The 20,593-nt window shown below is 49.7% G+C and overlaps 1 protein-coding gene and 1 long non-coding RNA gene across 5 annotated transcripts in view; one reads left to right on the forward strand and one right to left on the reverse strand.

Moving 5' to 3' along the window:
- Positions 1–1,460: 1,460 nt before the first annotated feature.
- The window catches only part of Otud7a (OTU deubiquitinase 7A), a 298,648-nt gene continuing 279,515 nt past the window's right edge, over positions 1,461–20,593 (reverse strand). For all 3 annotated transcript variants that reach the window (XM_085682681.2, XM_085682680.2, XM_085682678.2), the window contains 3 exons: positions 6,685–6,799; positions 6,428–6,512; positions 1,461–4,613 (listed from right to left, as the gene is read on the reverse strand). In XM_085682681.2, coding sequence (XP_085538807.1) covers positions 3,192–4,613; positions 6,428–6,512; positions 6,685–6,799 — 1,622 coding nt within the window. In that variant the 3' untranslated portion in view covers positions 1,461–3,191. The remainder of the gene's footprint in view (positions 4,614–6,427; positions 6,513–6,684; positions 6,800–20,593) is intronic.
- Positions 3,432–19,900, forward strand: LOC125400649 (uncharacterized). 2 transcript variants are annotated; one of them, XR_014999457.2, is made up of 5 exons: positions 3,432–3,557; positions 11,606–11,716; positions 13,140–13,275; positions 16,002–16,178; positions 16,411–19,900. It is a non-coding gene; the product is annotated as an uncharacterized LOC125400649 (long non-coding RNA). The 2 variants fall into 2 exon arrangements; XR_014999456.2 differs by lacking the exon at positions 13,140–13,275.

The following is a 20,593-nucleotide window of genomic DNA, read 5'->3' on the forward strand; positions in this document are numbered from 1 at the left end:
CACAGAAGAAAAAAAAAAACCAAACTAAATGCTCAGTCAAAACAGAGAAGACATTTACTGGTCCCAGTGTCAGGGGGTCCACACAAAGGTGCTGAGACTCCACTATCCCACAGCGCAGTCCCGCCCACCCCGGTTCACTCTTCCGAGGGACAACCCTGTGAAAAGAGGGATGCAAGGCATTGCTCTGTGGCATGTTCTGAGAGTCGTATAAAAAGAACCTGTGTAGTACAGTTTAAAGTTGGCCTATAAAACTTGAACGTAACAGTGCATAAAGTCTATAAACAGAGTACACTGAAAATCTACTTCCCTTGCCAAAGTAATAAAAATCATCCCTAGGCAGTGCCTGGGAAGGAAACGTGAACTTCTGAAATAATCTCCACAGGGCTTAGAAATATCAGTTCTTCTGGACATTTACTGTTGCTTAGAGACACCCATCTCTCTCGGAAAGTCTGGCCGGATCAGATGGGGAGCACTGCTCACTACTGGCTTGGGCAGTGTCTCTCAACACATCAGTTGGGACTAGGTCTTGGGGAATTTGGTCTACGTGTTCCTGTCTCCAGCCACCAGGCATGGCCAGGGAGCACAGTATCCATCTATTTTAAGAACACGAGGCAGGCTGCAGCACACAGAAACAGGATGTACACACTACACTGGCCTCTCTCATTTTTAATACTACACCGAAGCTGCTTTTCTCTCCAAAGGCAATGGCTACTCTTAACCACGTGCACTGTTTGGAGCAGGCCCCAACCGCTGCTCCACCTTGTCTAGCCCAATGAGACCAAGTTGAGAGGCTGGGGCCTTTTATTCAGCCAGGATCTCAAGTCTGCAGTCTGGGTCTCTGCCCCAGACTCTTCTGCATGGCACATTCATCATTAGGCGGGGGAGGAGAAGTAACTTGGCACTGAAGGAGATAGAATCTGCTGTCATACTTCAAGAGTACATAATCATTACCCTGTTTGGGAGGGTTTATTACAACGAACTACTTTAATTCTCAGTCTGTTCTATTTATTATTATTTTTTTTTCTGGCAGAATGCATGAGAAAGATGAAGGATTTGCATAGCCAGTTTTGGAAATTTCTTGTTGGTTGTTTAACATCACAGTACGAGAAAGGCAAGCGTGAATATTCGCCCCCTGTGTCTGCGCACTGGGCTTCTGAATACACACTGAAACATTAGGCGGGTGCTCTGAGGGATGAAGCATGAGCTACAGCAGCCCACTTTGCTGGAAGCAGAGGCTTCTGTGACCTACAGCGCTGGAGGATGAGAGAGCTGTTCAGGTGATGTGTTCAAAAGAAACCAGGCTCCCCCCCCCCCAAAAGCTGCCACAAACCCTCTCAGTGAGAGACTTTTCTGAGAATTTTTTTTTTTCTTCTGAGTAACAAAAGAAACCCCAGTACTATCAGGGTCACGAATATTAGTTATTACCACACACTTAAAGCATCTTGTTCAACACGAAAATAAAACTTTGAAAAAACTTCTTAAAGAGTCTATTTAATAAATAATTTTGATTTAAGGAACCACTTTATGCAAAACTTGAATACATTACTGAAAACTCCACAGGCTGTGGAATAATTAAAAACAAAAAGGAATTACTCACAGGAGATACTCAGTTATTTTATTATCATTTTCCAAACAGGTAAAAAAAATTCCCTCCCCATTTTTTTTGAAAACTTTTATTTTTCCTTTTTTGCTCTTGCTGCTCTGGATGTCACGGGATGAAACATGCTTTCAGGAGGAGAGGCTGGCTCCAGTGAAGGTGGGGCCCATCTCCTGCACTCTCTGAGGGGAAGCAGGTGCTTTCTCCTGTTTTAGGGTTATAGGGGGCTGGTCTAAAGCTCTCACAGGTATGAAAGTATTGTTTCGTTAGCGAGGATTTTACCCATCTTCTCCATGTTTCCTGGAAGCAAGCTTGCTCTTTAATGAGGCAGGCTAGCCCCTCGGTGTCCTTGGTCAAGAACAGTGGTCTGCAGAGGTAATCTTGAAGGAAGAGGCTGCATATTGCTGCTCAAAATAGGGTAGCTAAGGACACATTATTATTTTTTTAATTTTCCTCAAGAAATGTAGGAGGCACCAGAAAGGAGACTGCTCAGAGATTGGGCTGCTCCCTCAATGTGGCATGGAGCCAGGAGCAGGGCCACCTGCCCCGTGAAGGGTCTCCACCAGCAGAGAGCCCTTTAACCTGGCTGAACCCTGACAGATGCAGGTGGAGAAGGGGTGGTTTCCTCCCGGCTCTCTCTCAGCCCCTACCTTACGGAAGGAGGTCAGGCTGGGTTCAAATCAGCCCACTTTGGGGCTGGCACAGTGACCAAGGGGTCAATTCTGTCCCCTCCTCTGGGGCACGGGTGTGATATCACCTCCTAAGGGGCCCTCCAGCGACAGTCCACTGTACATATGTCTTCAAAGGAGACACGAGCAACCTGTCACTCTGGCTCATAGGTGGACCAATACGAGCATGAGTTCAGGACCCTGTTTCTTTTGCACCCCCAAGTGTCTCTGGGAAGTTCCTGTCACCGGAGCTGCTCTGCACTGGAGCGATCGCTACACCTCACCGTGCCCTGAGAGGTAGGTTGTCCGGTGCCCATTCTGTGGTCGCCCGCGGCTTGGATGGCAGTGTGAATGTTGCTCGAGCCGGGGGCTGTGGGAGGATTTGCTTATGAGATGGAGCTGGGGAGTCCTAAGGGGCCAGCGTCAGCGGGTAGCAAAGTGCCTGCTGGAGGTCTTCAGGGACCCAGGTGGGAAGAATAGGAGCCGCAGAGGTGGCTCCCCCTCAGGCCTGGCTGCGCGTTTGTTTCTAAACCCTGCGTGCTATCAACTGCACGCAAGTGACCGCTACTTGGAAGAGGCCAGTCCCTAGGTTGGGGGCGGGGGAAGCATGTAAAACACTCCCTTCTAAAAACAAAGGGCTGCGATTTTCTTTATTTCTCGTATAGAGGAACAAAAATACTCTTGCAATGGCTATTGAGTTTCCACAGGTACGAGGCAGATGCTAGGCTAGCACACCCACTTCCAACAGTATGACTTGTTTCCTATCCGTCTACTACCTGAGTGGCATCAGTGTAGGTTCAGGCACCATTAGGAACGTTTGACCAAACACGTACACGGCACTGACCGAGGAGGAGGCGCCGGCCCTTCGGCTGACCAGAGCAAGTTAAAAAAAAGACCCACAGGATGGAAAAGCAGTCTCGGGCGGCTCAGGGCCGCGCAGCGCGCGCCTCGCGCCGCCGCCGCAGCTCCTCGCGGTAGCAGTAGGAGCAGAAGTGCTCGGTCTCGGCGCGCCCGTAGAACGCGCAGTTCTCTCGCTGGCAGCGCCGCTGAGTGGGCCCGGGGCCACCGCGGCCACACTCTGCGTTCGAGCGCGTGGCCGGCGCGTCGGCGTCGGCGAACTCCAGACCGTCGCGGGCCGCGCCGAAGCCATTACTGTAGGTCTGCGACTTGTGCTCCGCGGGCCCCGGGGAGTCCGCTCCGCCGGGCGCCAGCGACTCCACCGTGTTGACCGTACGCAAGGCGCCGCGCGCTGGGCTGTAGCTCTGTGACCACAGCGAGCGGTTCTGCTGCGGGTAGGTGGCGCACGGTCGCAGCGCGCCCACGGCCGGCGCGCACGCCTCGTCCCGGGCCGCCTGTACGTGAATGACGCTTTGGCGCGCGAGCGCGGGTGGGCTGCGGCCTGGGGCCGGGCCACCCGTGCCGGTTCCCGCGCGACGCGCGCCACCGCCCAGGCTCGGGGACGCCGCGCCACCCGCCGCCCGCGTCGCCCGCGCGTTCGCGCCAGACCCCGGACTCGGCCGGTCTTTGAGCTTGAGCACCAGCTGCGTGGGCGGCGCGGCTGGCGGGCCCGGCGAGGCGCGCTCCGGGCCTGGCGTCCCCTCAGCCTCGGGCCTGCGCGTCGGTCGCTTGGTTGTGGCCGTGGCCGTGGCCGTGGCGCTGGCTGCCGCCGCAGCGTCCCTGCGCCGCTGCTCCTGCTCCGCGCTAAAGCGCTCCTGCGCGCTGGTCAGGTAGTAGCCGATCATCTCCTCGTGGAACTGGTGCCGGTGGCTGGTGAGCAGCAGGCCAGCGAAGATGAACTTGCGCTCGCCCTGCATGGCGGCGCGCAAGATGTTGAGGCTCAGCTTCACGTCCGTGCTGTACTTCCAGGCGTCGCCCCTTGGCCCGTTGCCTTTGTCGGCCGGCGAAGTTCCCGCCGCCTTGTCCGTGGGCGACGGCGTGGTCTTTTCTGAGGGCGAGGTGCTAGCCGACGCTCCCGATTCCTCTTTACTGCCCTTGCGCGACTTGGACTTCTTCTCCTTGCTGCGCTCGGTGCTGTCGCCGTTCTTGCCATTGGCAGAGTTGGCGCGACCCATCTTACCGTGCACCAGGCCGCCCAGCCCGCCCATGTTTTTCTTCAGCTTGATGCCCAGCGTCTTGCTGAAGCTGCCCAGCTTGTTGGCCACGGAGTCTGCGCGCGTCTTGTCCTTGTCCTTGCGCTGTTTCTCCTTCTCCTTGTCCTTACCGTTCTTGCCATTATTGCTGTTGGAATTGCTGCACACAGAATCTCGGTCCGAGTCCAGTGATTCGGCCAGGGACTGCACATCCTCCCCCGCTGAGGCTGTTGGAGACTCTGGCTGTGCAAGGGGAGCCTGTGGAGAGGCAAGGCAGGAAAGGAAGGCTGTTATAAAAAGAGGTGTCACCGTGTAGGCCCCAAGAACACAGGTGGAACTGAGACCAGGACACTGGCGTTTTTTTTTTTTTATCTTTTTGAAGTCTCTGCTGTTGGGAGGTGAGGGTGGGGGACGATGGGGTCTACTAGAGAGGGATGTGTTTATCTTACACAGAGCCCTGATCTTTGCAAGAGTGGAAGGCAAGCTCTGATGTTGGCAAAGTTATCTGGAAGAGACCTCATAACCTTCGGTGCCATCCTTTTAGGGACTGTGCACAAACTTTATCTTGGAATTCATAGATAACTAGTCTAGAATCCCGAGTGGATGAGTAGAGTCAGAGTGCCCATAAGCACTCTGGAGTGGAGTTCCAGAGGCTCAGAATATTTTATAGAGAGACACCAGGTCCACACTATAGCCTTCTTTCCTGGTCAGGCTACTGGCACCACTAGAAGCAGGTTCCAGATCTCTGTGTAATGGTAAAGGTCACCAGGTGAGACAATGTCTCTTCCACACAGATGTTTCACCTACTTACTCTAAGCAGGGGTTAGACACCTTGCCCCAAACTCTATTCTTTGTCTTGGCCCCATTTTTCCTTTTATCCAGCCATGACAAGTTACAAGTCTCCAGAGGAGACCGGAAAAGCCGTTGCTCCTCACTTTATTTTTGTCCTTCCTCAAACAGGCTCCAGAAGGATGACCCTTTTTGGTTAGGTCACTGAAGCAATGGCAGGCAGAACAGGACCCCCACCCCAACCCCGCACCCCAGGCCTGGCCAAGCACACTGTTCATTGTAGGGCAGAGATGTGCCCAGCTAGCTGCAAGGTTCTGATAGTTCTCAGCTGCTGCCGTTGCATAACATGTGGGTTCTAGAGAGCAACATCCTGGGGCACAGTGGCATCTTCCAGCACGGGAGAGGCAGGAATTGCCACTGCCTGGTCCCTTGTGCCCTCAGAAACACGGCGAATCAGAGCCACGCGGGGGCGCCCTGCTCGGATGATGTGCCGGTGAAGGGGAAGTGAGCCCTCAGAACAGTGGGGAAGACAGCAGGGTCCCTCCTTTCAGTTCTTAGAGCCTGCTGGATGCTTAAGTAAACGGATGTCAGGGAGGACCAATTATTTATACGCAATTTTCACAAGTCCCGTTCCCTGGGAGTTCCCTCCCGAGATTATGAAAACATCAGTCAGAGACTTAAAACGAATCTCTCAGCATCTGCAAACAGGGGCCGCCCAATAGTTCCCCTGAGGCAGGCGTTGGGTGGGCGGCTCTCTGCCTTCTGCCAGCTTCACCTGCGGCCACCTCCGCCTCGGGGAGGGGAGGGGGCACACTGAGGACTAGCGCTGTCGGTTCCCCAGCTCTTCTAAGGATCTACACACAGTTATAATTAATTCTGCTCTGCCGCGGCACATCTTGTTCCGATCTCAGCAGAGATAGTTTTGTGTTATGACTTGCCTACGGTTTGTTTTGTGAGTGGGCGTGTTATTCCTCTCCTGCTGTGCAAAATAAGAGGGGGAAAAACCTTACCGGGGCGCACACTTGCATGTACACACACACACACACACACACACACACACACACTGCGTGTACACACACACGCCCCCACTTGCACCAACAGGAAGTCTTTGGTTGGACAGGGAACCTGGCACATGAGGGGGTTGGGCCTCTGGGCCGCAACTGCGGGTGGCCAGTGTGTCCCCTCCCCACCTATGGACATTCGGGAGGGGAGTGCTTCATAGAGCGGCCACCCTACTCCCCCCCCCATCACAAGGATGGGGCTCCCGTGCACGTGAGGCTCACCCGGGTCTCAGAGGGGATGCGGATCCACGTCACATTCATGTAGCTGTGTAGAAGGTTCAGCTTGGCTTCTAGAGACAGGATGAGGCTGACAAAAGAGGACTGAATGAAAAGCTCCGGGGGTGGCATGAGCTCCCTCGTCTGCCCACGCAATCCTCTCTCTGCCCTCTACCCCCACCCCCACCAGGAGACCCACTACGGCTCTCCTGGCTCTCCCACCGGCTGCTGGGTTAGGGACCGGACTGTGGAGCGGGTCTTACTGGGCTAGCCGGGCATTGTCGTTGTCATCTTTCCCCCACTCCCAATCCTTTCCGGGGTCCACCGCAAAGTGCAAGGGCAGCAGCTTGTGCTCCGAATCCGTCAGGGGGATGACGGCTGAAACAGAAGAGAGAGAGAGAGAGGAATGGTGACAGGCAGCTCACCCGCCTGCCAGGAGGCTGGGAGCCTGGGCAGAACTCAGAACTCTAAGGAAAAATCAAGGCTAGCTGTCTCGGCGACAGGCAACCCCGTGGAGACAAAAGGTAGACACAGAATTCCTGTACCAGGAGTGTTAAGAGCATAGGTTTCAAAATCGACCACATTAACAATTTCTCATTATGTAGATGAAGAGCCGGTGGGGGCATCACCTGGACTGTCTGGGTCTCTTTCCGTTAATAGGTCAGGGACCCCTCTGCATGTCAGGATGAAAAAACAAACAAACAAACAAACAAACACAGAAGCCCCATGACTGCTTCTGTGACTTCCCAGCAAAGACCCAGGCTGTTGCGCTGTACCAGAGGAGGCCACTTTGGTAGTGGCCTGCTTCTTGCCTCCATTTCATCTTGGGGAACAGCAGAGTTTGTAAGTCAGGAAAGGTATGTGCTGAGTTCTACTGCAGCGAGACTAGGGGTGGGGTGGGGGCTGCAGACCCCCGAGCCTGCTCACAGGGAGCTTACCTACGTAGGACCAGAGGCCATGAAGGCAGTGCTGGGATGCCGCCTGTTTAAAAGGTGAGGGAGAGGGAGCCCTCTATGGAGGTGGTGATTAGGTGGGGCTCTGGCCTGCTGTTTCTCAGGAGTTGGTTCACCCCAAAGCATATGGACAGAAGCACACTAGCTTCAGAGACCAGGTGGGCTGAGAGTGCGTATCTACAGATGTACTAAAATCTGTTGAGAGTTCCCGAGGGGTCCTGGGTACCCAGAAAATGGAATCCTTAGTGTCACATCTCTCTTCTCCTAAGGGTGTTGCTAGGAATCTTGAACAGGAAGAAGTAGGGAGATGGTTTCCCAATTTCACCTTCCAAGTGAGTTCCGCTCTCCTCTGTGTCACTCCGCTTAGAATGCCCCACCCCTCTGGGGTCTCAACCACAGCCGAGAAGCCCAGCCCGGGGCATCTGGCAGCTGCTTTGTTCCTTTGCTTGCCACAGCCCATGAGTCATACCATGCAGTGCCATGGCAGGCAGGAACAAAAAGGCAAACAAAACAGAGAATCCAGGAGCCAATACTGGCAAGTTTGAAAGTGGACTCAATGCTGCCCTCTAGCGTTGCTAAGGAGAGTGTCAGGGAAATCTCTACCTTAAATGAAAGTCAGTTTTCCTGATTATGGGCCAGCCTGGGGGGTTTCCCGTGTGTGGCCAGGGTTGGGGCAGTGCAGGCAGAGTCTGATGGGGGAGGAGGCGGTGGCATCTCAGCTTCTGCTTTGATGTGTGGACTCCCTTTCCTCAGCTGAGCTGCACCGTGGGCTAGCTCAGGAACAGGTCTCCGTTGGGTGAAGTCTATAGGTCACAAACATTGAGGCCTTAGCCTGGCTTCTCACCAGTGTCTAGGGGTGGCAGAGGCGCTCGCTCCTTACCAACCCTGCTTCCCAGACTCTTAGGGCTCTGCACTCCTGCATGCAGAGGGCCAGCCAACCCATGGGTCCTGAGTGAGGACGGAGGACTACATTGTAAATATGCCTCCTCGTGGATCTTGAAATCAAGGGATTTGGGGAAAGATTGCTCTAGACAATAGTAAGCTATCAGAATCAGTTCCTGTGGGTATAATTTGGGCATTCTGGGTTCGTCTGGCTACCCCTGCATGGGGCAGCGTTGGTTGGAGAACCGTCTGCCAGCTGTGATGCACTTCCATCCTCTTAGTCTTGGGGGCGTTTGCATGCTGAATACATAGGCCGTGAGTAGAGTACTGTGGTAAGATCTGGGGACTACGGCCAGGACTAGGGGCTTCTCCCTCTCTGCCCATGTCTCCTGTAAATACAGTAGATCTATGAGTATGAGGCTGCTGGAGCAGGCTCTTGAACCTCAGGAAGAATTGCCTGCTAATCAGAACCTCTGTTATTGGATTGTTTACTTGGGGGCCCACCCTGTCTGTTGTAAGTTGCTATGGTTTTGCTTTGTTTCTGATAAATTAGGACACCCCACCATTCTTACCCCCGTTACAGGGTGCCTGGGCATTCTTACCCTTGGCAAATGGACTGGACTGGGTTCCCCAGCCTATCCACTGGAAAGAGCCTGACAGCCTGTCAACCTGAGTGAGGGGCTGGGGACCTACGGCTCAGCCTGTTTGAGGGATGAGGGAAGGTACATCCAGAGACACCTCAAAAGTAGATCCTCCGCATGAGCGTCTATTGTACTTCATTCCTGTCACATGGGCATGGAAAATTGTTATTGAACACCTGCTTTAGCCAGGAAGACACTTGGCCGTGTGGCAGAGCACCACCTGGTGGCAGATGTAGAGAATAGCAAAGGCTTTCAAAATAGGTCCAAGAGGATTTTTTACTTTTCTGTTTTGGAAAGAGCCTTCTCTGACTTTTAGCCTGTAAACCCACTGACGGTATTTCCAGCTAGCCAATGAAGATTTTGAATATTCGGTTTATGGAACACAATGGGTATTTCTGCTTGAGATATTTGCTATTACAATGATAAAGCTGCAAATCCACAGCTTGTCTTTAACCAGCCCCTGAACGGACACCACAGCAGATATAAGTGTCTCAAATTCTAAGGAAAGAAAGAGGCTTCCAAGGGAAGACAGCTAGGAGGGGCTGACTCAGACCCAAGCAGGAAGAACTTAGCTAAAAGGGTTGCACTCATGAAAAAAGGATGCAAGCCAGTGAAGCTGTGCAGACCCTTCCTCCAGGGAAGAGAAGGAATCCAATAAGCTCCTGTCTACAGGACCGAGTGAGCATGGTGTTCACACACACTCACTCACACAGACACACACACACACACACACATACACACAGACACACACACAGCTGTGTGAGGGGCTGGAGGAATGGCCATGCCAAGGGGTTTAATTCCCAGCACCTATGTAAAGGTTGGGTGTAGGCATATACGTCTGTAATCCCAGTGCTGGGGAGACAGACAGGAGGATGTCCCTGGGGCTTGCTGGATGGTAACTGAACCAAATCAACAAGCTCCAAGTTCTGCAGTAGACCATGTCTCCAAAGTCAAAGTGCTGAGTGACTGAGGGAGACACAACAATGACCTTTGATGTTTATAAGCCTGAGTACACAGGTACACCCTAACCCTCCCCCTGCATATGACGGAAATACATTCCCTGGGAGTGTTCTCCGCCCTTCTCGCCACTGAGGAGCAGGAGTGAAGGTGCAAAGCTCAGGTTCACAAAGTTGGGGTGCGATGAGGACAGTGTTCTCTGGTACTGTGCTTAAACAGGGGTCTTATTCAAGTACTATGTCTCTGTTTCCTGAGAGGGGGTGACCTCCCTCATGTGTCCTGACAGATTCCAACATGCACACTGAAGACAAACAGAATGCGCCTGTTTCCGGGAATGAAGTGATTTCCCGAGTCTTTCTTGTGTTAGAAGAACAAAGACTGACTTTCAGCAGGAAGCCTGCACCGGAGAGGTCGTGGGCACTCGCACGTGTTGGCAAGGCACAGAGCCGAAAGAGCAGGACTAAGATGGGTGTGCAGTCATGACGACGGGTGTGCATCATGAAGCTATTTTGTTTTGTTCGACAAGTCTGTATGTTTCCTGTACGTAGTGGGGCTTTTGTAGTAGATACAGAATTTGAGACTGGCAGATTTTCCTTCAGTCTTTAAAGACACCACTTTGTTATCTCTTGCCTGACCTGTTTTATGAAAGCCATGGTACTCGAGACAATGATCAAGGGGCTATTTCTCTAAATAGACAGCACCACTACATGTGTGCATGCTTCTTCCATTACTTCCCAGCATTACAGCATGGGCAGCTCACTCTCTTTTATCTGTACCCCAAAATCCCCAGTGCGTGACTGAAACCACAAGAAGTACCAACTTAGATACAATGGAGGTGTTGAAATTATTGGGCATTAAGAGTAAATTACTGATTGATGATATAAACTTATAGAAAAGAAAGGGTTTAGTATCTGATTTTAGAGGAGAGAATAAGTAAAGTCTCAAAAGGAAAAATATAGAAATAGAACAACAGTAACAGACAAAACAAAACCCACAACAAACTACAACTGAGATGGAGAACAGCTTCAAGAGATCCACAGGCAAGCAAGGAATCTGTGGGCCTCAGGACGGGACCGTCAGACTCAGCCAAGCTGTAACACACAGTAGAAAAGGTCGGGTAGGAGGCAGGACACCCACGAGCTGCAGGTCAGCAAAGCAGCTGACGGCTGTGTCAGTGCTGCTCCAGAGAGGTAGAGGAAATAGCACACACACGCACACGCACACACGCACACCGCGCACACACAGATACACACGCACGCACACACACAGGTACACACGCACACACACACACACACACACACACACACACAGAGCAAACGAACGAAACCACCACAGATCAGGAAAACCATGAGAATATCACAGGGAAAGTGAATAACAGCAACACAACAACAAAACCATCCCTTCCCACAGCACCCGTGGCTTCTGAAAGCAAAGGCAAAGAAGACAGACAAGTTAGATACAGGGAAAGGAAGTAAGAGCGCAGCACGCAGATCAGGGTGAGCAGAGAAGGCAGAAGACAGCAGGTGGCGTCACTTACAGGGATGAGAGAAAGCTGCTAATTCTGCCTCTAACAGAGCCCTGGGACGCAAAGGCGATCCAAAGGCTTTCTCAAACCCAAAGGAGCCAGTCGCTGCCTGCTGATCTACACTGGAGAGTGGAAGGTGACACCAGCAGTGACCTGAATTTACCCAGAGTGATGGAAATGGAATAAATGAAGGTGAAGATAAGATTCCCTTTTCTCTCCTTTTTAGCACTTCTGAGATAACCAGATCTGGACAGCCAAGAGAGCAGTGCTGTGCCTTGTCCACAGTGAGCGCAGAGAGTGTGAGGCTCTCCGTAACGATTCTGTCCGTAAACCCCAGGTAAGCTAAACACTAGTAGGTAAATAATCTGGGCAAACAGTCATTAAGTACCACCATCAATTCAGGATAGGACGACAGGTGGAAAACAAAAACCAGATGGAACAAGGAGAAAAGACTAGCAGAGATGGTGGGTTTTCACCGATCCATATCATTCATATAATTAAATGCAAACAGTCAACACTGTCAAAAGATAAAACTGTTAGATTGGGATTAAAGCAAAACAAGTCTCAAATCTGCACTCTCTACAATAATTATGAATCTAAAAACATTGGTAAAAGACACTCTCTGAAACAAAGAGCTGGGGGAGCCACCTAATATCAGACAAAGAAGAGTTCAGAAAACCGGTTACAAAGAAGAGGACCATTAACATAATGATAAAGAGACCAGCTCTCCAAACACAGACATAAGCAAACTTCTAAATTGTTTCCAGGTGCACACACCAAATGCGCTAGCCACCTTACCCACATCTTATGGCCCCAGTGGATGTCTGGACAGTGTGGTTCTCACCCTCTCGCATACTGTACTTTTTCCTATATGAACATACTAGTGGTGGAGTTTAATTTATAAATTAATCGCAGTAAGAAATTCACAGCAATAACTAATGAAATAGAACAGCAGAAAATACACTGAAATAAAAAAATAAAAACAATGTGAATGTGGTCTCTGTTGATTTCTAGAATGTTCCATTTAATATTTTCAGACTGTAGCTGGATGTGATGGGACCAGCAAAAAATGAGCTAGGGATGTGGAGTGTTCTACCCTGCTAGCAAACATGAACAGAGAAAGGGCAAACCTGTCCTTGCTGTCACTCAGCCATCCCTGTCTTCAGTAGCTTACAGAGTGTCTGCCCATCTATTGGTTGGTGCCCTACTCTAATCCCCCTGGGTCCAGAAGCCCAAGATACAGTCTGGAGGATGGGTAGAATCTTTGGCCACCATATTCAACTGAGGCATGCACTGAGCATGTGCATATGCAGGTACGAATGGCGCTACCTGCTTTTACCTGAGCCAGGAGACTGTCGTTAGGGCTGCCCGCCCCCTTCACCTGAGGGAATCTTCAGCAACACAGGTTCTTTCACTCCTGTATGGTTCCCAGTGCCACTAACTTGAGCTATCGGGACAGAACACCGTAGCTGAGGTGGCCAGTTAGCAACTGAATGTTTTTCCTCTCAGTCCTAGGGGCTAGAAATTCAGGGTCAAGATGTAGGCAAACAGTATCACTCAAGGGCTCAAGGGCTTGCTCCTTGTATGCAACCTAGTATAGGGCCCTATAGCCATTAAGCTTGTCCATAACCCCTGGCCTCCTTTTAATCTTTTGTGAAGTGTGTTGGTCAAGAGTCAAGTGTACCAAATATGAGAGTCTGGGCTGTAAACTAAAAGTCCAGGTGCCCTCACCCTGGCTCTTCCTCCTCTTCCTCCATCAGGTGTTGGCGGAGTGTGGGGAAGTGAGGAAGTCACGAGTAAATGTATAAAGATCAGATGAAGTTCCTAATGACTGGACACAGCAATGTCAAGGACCAACGCCTCAGACCCGTGAGAAATTAACAAGACTGTTCTTAGGTCAGGCTTGGAATGGCAACACCTTCCTTTGGTCCAAGTACTAATCTTTACAAACGGTTGGTCAGTGTATGCAACTACAAATGTTTATAAGCAACTGCAGCTTCCTCCTCCCTGATGCTTACAGCCTGAGACTGCTGGCCTATGGACACTTCCTCTGGTGTCCAGCCCATTCTGTACATAACAATCACAGGGAGGTTTCAGTTATAGTGTGATTGGTATGGCTTCATCAAAGCGCACACAGCCAACCCGATCCCAGCTTTTCTGTGTATGTGTCTGTCATTTCTGAAGTGCCTGTCTGTCTTTTCCTTGCTGCCCCTGGTTGGGTTAAAACGGCCAGCCATGCAGGCATGGTGGTGGTGTGCCTGGAAGACCTGGCACTGCTCAGTGTGCACGTTCTGAGATCCAAAGAGCGGCAGCAGCAGGGAGAGGTGTCTCATGAGGCCTGGCAGCCCACCTCCTCCTCCCGAGACTCTCCATGGCAACTGGTAAACGAAGGATGCTGCTAACAGAAAGGGGCACTAAGTGCAGAGACGGCACTGCCCACACGTGTTAGGTACATCCTGGCTTCTAAAGCCTCTTTGCCATCACAGACCCTTGCCCCACAAATGTGCCCTTAGGTATTGGATGCACTGCTGTGCCCGCAGGCCGGTCTGACTGGTATGTGATAAAGAAAGGAATCTGAGTGGAAATAACGTTGGTTTAGAATATTGCATTAACAATATCATATTATAAAATGTCATCTAAGCAAATATATACTGATTCTCATATGTGGAGACAAATAGCTACCGGAAAAGAATTAGTTTTATTGATTGGTAACCACTCCTGTAAGACAAAGCACTTATTGTTAAAGGTACTGGAAGTCACACCATGTGATCAGGGCTGGAGGAGTAGCTCAGTAGCAGGACACTAGGCCCTGGGTCTGGGTCCCACTATCATAAAAACTTCCTAATTGATTTGGCCTGGGGAATACTGATACACATTAATGTTTGTTTTTACTGTGGGTTACATATCAACTGTAGCTGACAGGCTGCTTCTGTACTTAGTGGCTCCCCCCAATCTCTGGATGCCTCATTTTTATAAATGTGTATTGTCTAAGAGACAAGGTTGCCAGTTGCTTTTGGTGAAATTCTTTTTCGGTTGTTTTGTGTTGATTTTCTGTTGCTATAAACTAATTGTAAACCTGACTGTGTGCAGGCCTTCTCCCAGAGTCTGAAGCTGCCCTTGCCGCCCTTAGCTCCCCCACCATCACTGACCTGACTGCCTCCCCCACCCACCCTGGGAAAGGCATGAGGACACTCCAGGGTGTCTTGACTTCAGTGTGCCCCAGCTGTTTTTATTCAAGAGCGGTATCTTGGCAATCACCTCACATACTGCCGGCAGTAGCCCTTGTGAGGCAGTGCAGTCCGGGCTCCCCTTCTCTAACACTGAAGGCTCCTGCATCACCAGGTCAAAGTGCTGTGTGAGTCCATGCAAGTGCTGACCTGAGACACCACTTCCTATGGTCTCTGTCTAGTGCTTGCACATGACACAATCACTGGACAGCTGCCTTTGCAGGCCAGCTACCCCCTTTCAGAAGGCAGAGCATCCACCTACTCATCTGCCACCACATCGCTTTGTGACTGTGGCCGTTCTCTGGAGATGGGCTCTCCTTCCTCACTTTCCTCCTCTGTGACACGGGGGATGGAAAATGGCAAAGGCTAAGCAGTCACCCCTGGAAAGGACTCATAAACCCACCTTTATATGGAAAGTACATTCAGTGAGATCCACCAGAGTCTGTGCATCAAGCCCTGTGTGGAGGAACCTGCTCAGAATCATCTTATGAGCACAGAGAATGTCTGCACCCTCTGCACCCATAGAGGCTGCAGTGAGACAGGATAAGGCTGCAGGTGTCTTGTTGGGTACTCTGCCTGCAATTGGTTGGTATTTTGGGAAATGGTGCCATCAAATGCAAACCCTGTTAGATGTTAGAGACCATCGCTCAGGACACATGGAACCCTTCATCAGTGATGGAGGCACTCTGATGTGCCAATGCCACACATGGTCTGAGCACCACAGACTGCACTGCACATTAGTTTATTACTCACCAGTGCTATTTGGATAAGTGACCCACGTTGGTTAGCTCTTTGTTAACTTGGCACAAGCTAGGGTCATGTGGGAAGAGATTTCTCAGTTGAGAAAACGCCCCATTAGATAAATCTGTGATGCATTGTCTTGATCACTAATTGATGTGGGAGGACTGGAGGTCCCAGTTCACAGACTGTGCTACCCCTGGTGGATGTTCCTGGGTAGTATAAGAAAGCAAACTGAGGGTGCTGGAGAGATTATGCTGTGGTTAGAGTGCCGACTGTTCTTCCAAAGGATCTGGGTTCAATTCCCAGCACCCACGTGACAACTTACAACTGTCTGTAATTCCAGTTCCAGGGGACCCAATACCCACTACAAAACACCGAGGCACATAAGATAAAAATAAGTTTTGAAAAAGGAAGCCGAGAAAGTCATGGCAAGCATGCCAGTAAGCAGCATTCCTATATGGTCTCTGATTTAGTTTCTACCTCCAGGCTCTTGCCTTGAGTTCTGCTGTGACTTCCTTCAATGATGGATTATTACCACGATGTGTAGATCAAAACAAACAAACAAACAACAACAGCATAAAACCAAACCAACACTAAACCCAAGCAAACAAAAAAGCACTTCCCTTCACCATGTGGTTTTGGTGTCTTTCACAGCAATAGAAAACAAACAAGGACAGAAATTGGTACCAGGATCCTGATCATGCTATTCTGGGGAGGACTATGGAAGTGTTTGGAACTCAGAACTTAATGGGCATCTCTCTGGGAATTTGGAAGAGAAGAATGTTGGGAAAGAAATGCAGATGATGGAGGCCTGACTTACGAAGTTTCGAGGTAAGCCATGACTCTGTAAAGGTCATTCATATGATATGGATTGAATTAAGAATCTTTTTGGTCAGCTGTGGATGAAGAATCAGCTATGATTTTGTTCTTGTTGTTTTTGGCTGTCCTGCAACTCACTCTGTAGACCAGAGTGAGCCAAGGCTGCATCTCAAGCTGGAAGTTGAAACTTGGTAATGTGTAAGAGTCTTGAATGTTTCTGACTTTGGTGGTATGAATTTTGCAGGCTCGAAGAGGTCATGGAGAACAGCCAAGGTTTGGCACCATATGGCAGGGTCAGAGTTCCTAAAGAGAGACCACTGGTGAAGAAACAGATTAACTGCAGTGGAGACACCAGCATACCAGAGATGCCCAGTGTGTGATGTGACCACCAAGGACAGCAGCAGGTGTGGAATAAAGCTGGCCTGAACCTATGAGGCAGGCTGTGTGTCCGGTGGATGGCAGAGGTGGTCAAGTGGAGCTCCCAAGCATATTGGAGCTGAGACAATCATTAGTGAATTCCAAATGTTAGTTTATAAGTTTTAAACACTGTTGCAATTTGGTTTTTATTTGATTGTGGCTGTGCCCTAGTTCTTCCCTCTTGGAATAAGGAAGTATGTAACTTATTTTTTATTTTATAGGAGTCTACAGTTGAGAGACTTTGGATATTGTAAAAGAGAACTTGGAATTTTGAAGTGTTTGAATGTTTAAGGACTTAAAAAATTATCCTTTATATCATTGGTAACATAATTTTGGGGGCAAACAAGAAAGGAGAGGTTTAATAGTGATGTTTTTTGTGTGAAGCTGAGAAAGGATCAGTTTTGCTGGTTTGTCTTTTTTGTTCAACTTGACATAGGCTAGGATAATCTGTGGAGAGGGAACCTCAGTTGAGAAAATGCCCATATCAGATTTGCAGGTATGTGAGCCTATGGGACGTTGTCTTGATTGTGATTGATGTGGGAGGGCTCAACCCATAGGTGGTGCTATCACCCCTGGCAAATATCCCTGGATGGTATAAGAAAGGAAGCTGAGAAGGGCATGGGGAGCAAGCTAGTAAGCAGCACTCCTCCATGGTCTTTGCTTTGGTTCCTGCCTCCAGATCCTGCCCTGAGTCTCTGTCCTAGCTTCCTCCCATGACGGACAGTTATAAGGTGAATAACAGAATACTTCCCGCCTCCACAGGTGCTTGCTTTTGCTCATGGTATTTATCACAGCAATAAGAAACTGAACTAGGACATGGCCCCTGAGGTGTTGATGGCTTGAACTCCAGGGTAATGCTGTAGGAGGTGGTGGATTTTGAGGGAGAGAGCAGAGACTGAGGGAGGTGGGCCTAGTTGGACCAAAACTCAAAATCCTAAGTTTACATTGAAAGTTATGGTTGAAAACTCTGAGTTGAAGCATCGTGAGAAGATTTGGCCTAGGTCTTTGGCCACTGGGTATGTTCCTTTGAAGGAGATTATGGAACCATGGCCTTCATTACTCTCTGTTGCTCTGTGGCTTGTGATATGAATGGTTCGCTCCACTATGTACTACAACAATGGCTGCTCAGAGAGACCCAAAGCAATGGACTGTCAAGTGGAATGTGTAGACCCTTAAGTCCAAACAAAGTTCTTCTCTTTGTATATTATCACAGGGATGTTGTTCTAGTGATGGGAAGCTCACTGACAATTTGTTGCCTTTTATTTTTCCTTACATTAGGGCATTGCATAGACTTTACTCCAAAACAGCAAGTAACACTGAGTAATTTCATTCAGTACAACAATAAGTCTATTGTGTAGATGATTCCTGACTTAGGATGGGGCTGTGTGTTCGTAAGTCCATTACAAGTTAGAAAATCCATAAAGGAATCTCCATACCTCTACCCTGCTGTGTACCCTGACTTAACAACACAGCACACTACACAGTGCAGAGTTCTGCCCGATTGCAAGGTTGACAGGGAGCTATGCTGGATACCACCCCAGCATCGTGAGAGAGGCACACTGTGCATTTTAGGTCAAGAAAAGACCAAACTCAAAATCCTAGGTGTGGTTTCTACTGAATGTGTCTCTACGTTGTTGTAAGGTTGAAAACTCTGAGTTGAAGCGTTGTGAGTGGGGCCTGTTGGTGATCATTGCCAAACGTTGTTCTGAGTCCTGTGTTCAGGGAGCTACATGGCTCCTCTGTTCTCTTGTCAGCTGACTGTGTGTTTTTATAACTCACCCATTTGCTCTGAGCCAGAATGAAATGCTCTGTGCTAGGCTCTCAGAGAGTTCCCCTTGGGGGCCATCTGAAGGTCACAGGGAGTCCCATTAGAGACTGCCTATGGGCACAGCAGCCTGCTTCCTGTAGCCTGACGAAGAACCAGGAACTAGATTATTATGAGGCCAAAGGACCCAGAATATATTCCCTTGGAGAAAGTAGGTGACCGCCGTTTGTGTGAACTGTTAAGAAAATATGTGTGTTCTATTTAAAAGACCCTAAAGGAATTGCTAAAGGCTTTCCCACTCAGCCTTGCTGTAACTGGATTATTCTACCAGCTACAACGTTTGCCTCGATTTTCTTTCTCCTCTGTCACATGCCTGGCCTGGGGAAGACAGGAGGGTTCTCGAATGTTGGAGGTGGCAGCAGCAGCTGGAAGCAAGCAGAGAGCTCTTTCATAGAACTGAGCACAGGGGAGGCTCTTGTGTGGGGAGGTAAAGAAAAGCTGTATACATTGCTAAGCACCAGGAGATTGGATGCATGTAGTTACACTGCTGAGGGAAAGGAGGAAGAGGGGATAAGGTGGGGCCTCCACTTACAGCCCACAACACATTTTATCCCATTTTGAGGCTACTGGAGTGCCCCTCAGTTACTACATTTAGTGGCTTTTATCATAGGGTGACTTGGAGTGACTTGGGGGCTTGGGTCTTTAAGAATCTGCCAAGTATTACTTTAAGAAATTGCTTCCAGCTGTAACAGGTGGCAGGCGCAGCATTTGGTGATGGGGCACCAGGAAGCGCACAGTTTGAGCAGGTGCAGATCATCAGAAGACGGCTCACACTGGCCAAGGAAGTTCCTGTACTGAACTGAGTCAGAAACCTCTGGATATGATTAGATCCCAGAAGTTCCTCCTTGTAAAAGGCATTCAGGCACTCCATGAGTTTGAAATGGCTCTTACCTTCAAGGGGCTCTGGCTGGTCCTCAGTGGATGTGCCTACCTTGGTTACTTTTCTGTTGCTGTGGTAAAACCCCATGGCCAATACAACTTAGACAAGAAAGTGAGTAATTTGGCTTACTATTTCAGAGTGTTAGAGTCTATAATTCAAAGGGGAAGCTCACATCGTGATCCACAGCCATGAGACAGATCAAGAGTACTGGAAATCTCACTGTGTGGGCCCACAGATGTGAGCCTGTTCCACCTTGACTAAAGGTCAGAGAGTCTGACCTTATTTTTACTCTTTCGAAGAAGTTGCTCATAACAGGTGTGGCTACAAACAAGATAGCCTGACCTAGAGTGTGGTTACTTGGGGTTTTGGACATTAAGACGGGCCCATAGAGGTGGATCTGCTTCACCTTGACCAAAGGTCGAGAATTTAAGCTTATTCCTGCTCCTTCATTTTAAAACAGGAGGTTTGACCCAGGGAGTGTCTGCCTACAGGATACTTGGGCTAGGGTGTATATGTTACATATCCTGTCCAAAACATCAGAATGCTTAGCATTGGAAATAATGGCTTGATGTCTCAAGTACTGAATCTAATAATTGTTCTGATTGCTCTTTGTATCGTGTTAAAGCAGTCTTTCGCCTTCTACTCCCTTTTTGGATTGGGGTATATAAGCATCTGGAAAGTAAATGCAGGCAGACGCAGTATTCAGTACTTACTGAATACTGGGAGTTGCCCTTCCAGTACTATCCTCTGTTTCTCCTCTGCCTATTCTGCCTAACGTTTCTAACCCACATGCCCCTACCCTGGAAGGTACAAACTGGTTCAGGCTGGACCCCGACATCTCACACAGGTCCACATCTCTTAAACCCTCTCAAACAGTTCCACCAACTGAGGACCAAGTGTTCAAGCACACAAGTCTATTGGCACACGCGGGGGGAGGGGGGGATTCCCATTCAAACCACCACAGTGCCTTCTGGCTTCCTTGGAAGCTCTTGGAGAAGCCACTCATGGTCCTTACAGTGCTGTGGCTTGGTGCTACCAGGGGAGGGGAGGCTTGGAGCCTGGATCCACCCTCTGTGAGGAAGGTTCCTCCAGAGGCACCAGGATCACTGTAGGTCAAGGTCTTTAGAGAAAGAAGATGAGGAGGTAATGAGTGACTTGGCTTTATAGTTTTGTGAATTTTTGGCTAAACTCATCCACTGTTATTTGCTTGAAGAACTGGTCTTATTAAAGTCCATGGCCATTTCAACACCACCACAGCCTGGGGGCTCAAACAGCAGAGGTGTAAACTACACTCTGGGATCTAGT

This window comes from Myodes glareolus, chromosome 24 (genome assembly GCF_982192425.1).
Source record: "Myodes glareolus chromosome 24, mMyoGla1.1, whole genome shotgun sequence".
Lineage (NCBI taxonomy): Eukaryota > Metazoa > Chordata > Mammalia > Rodentia > Cricetidae > Myodes > Myodes glareolus.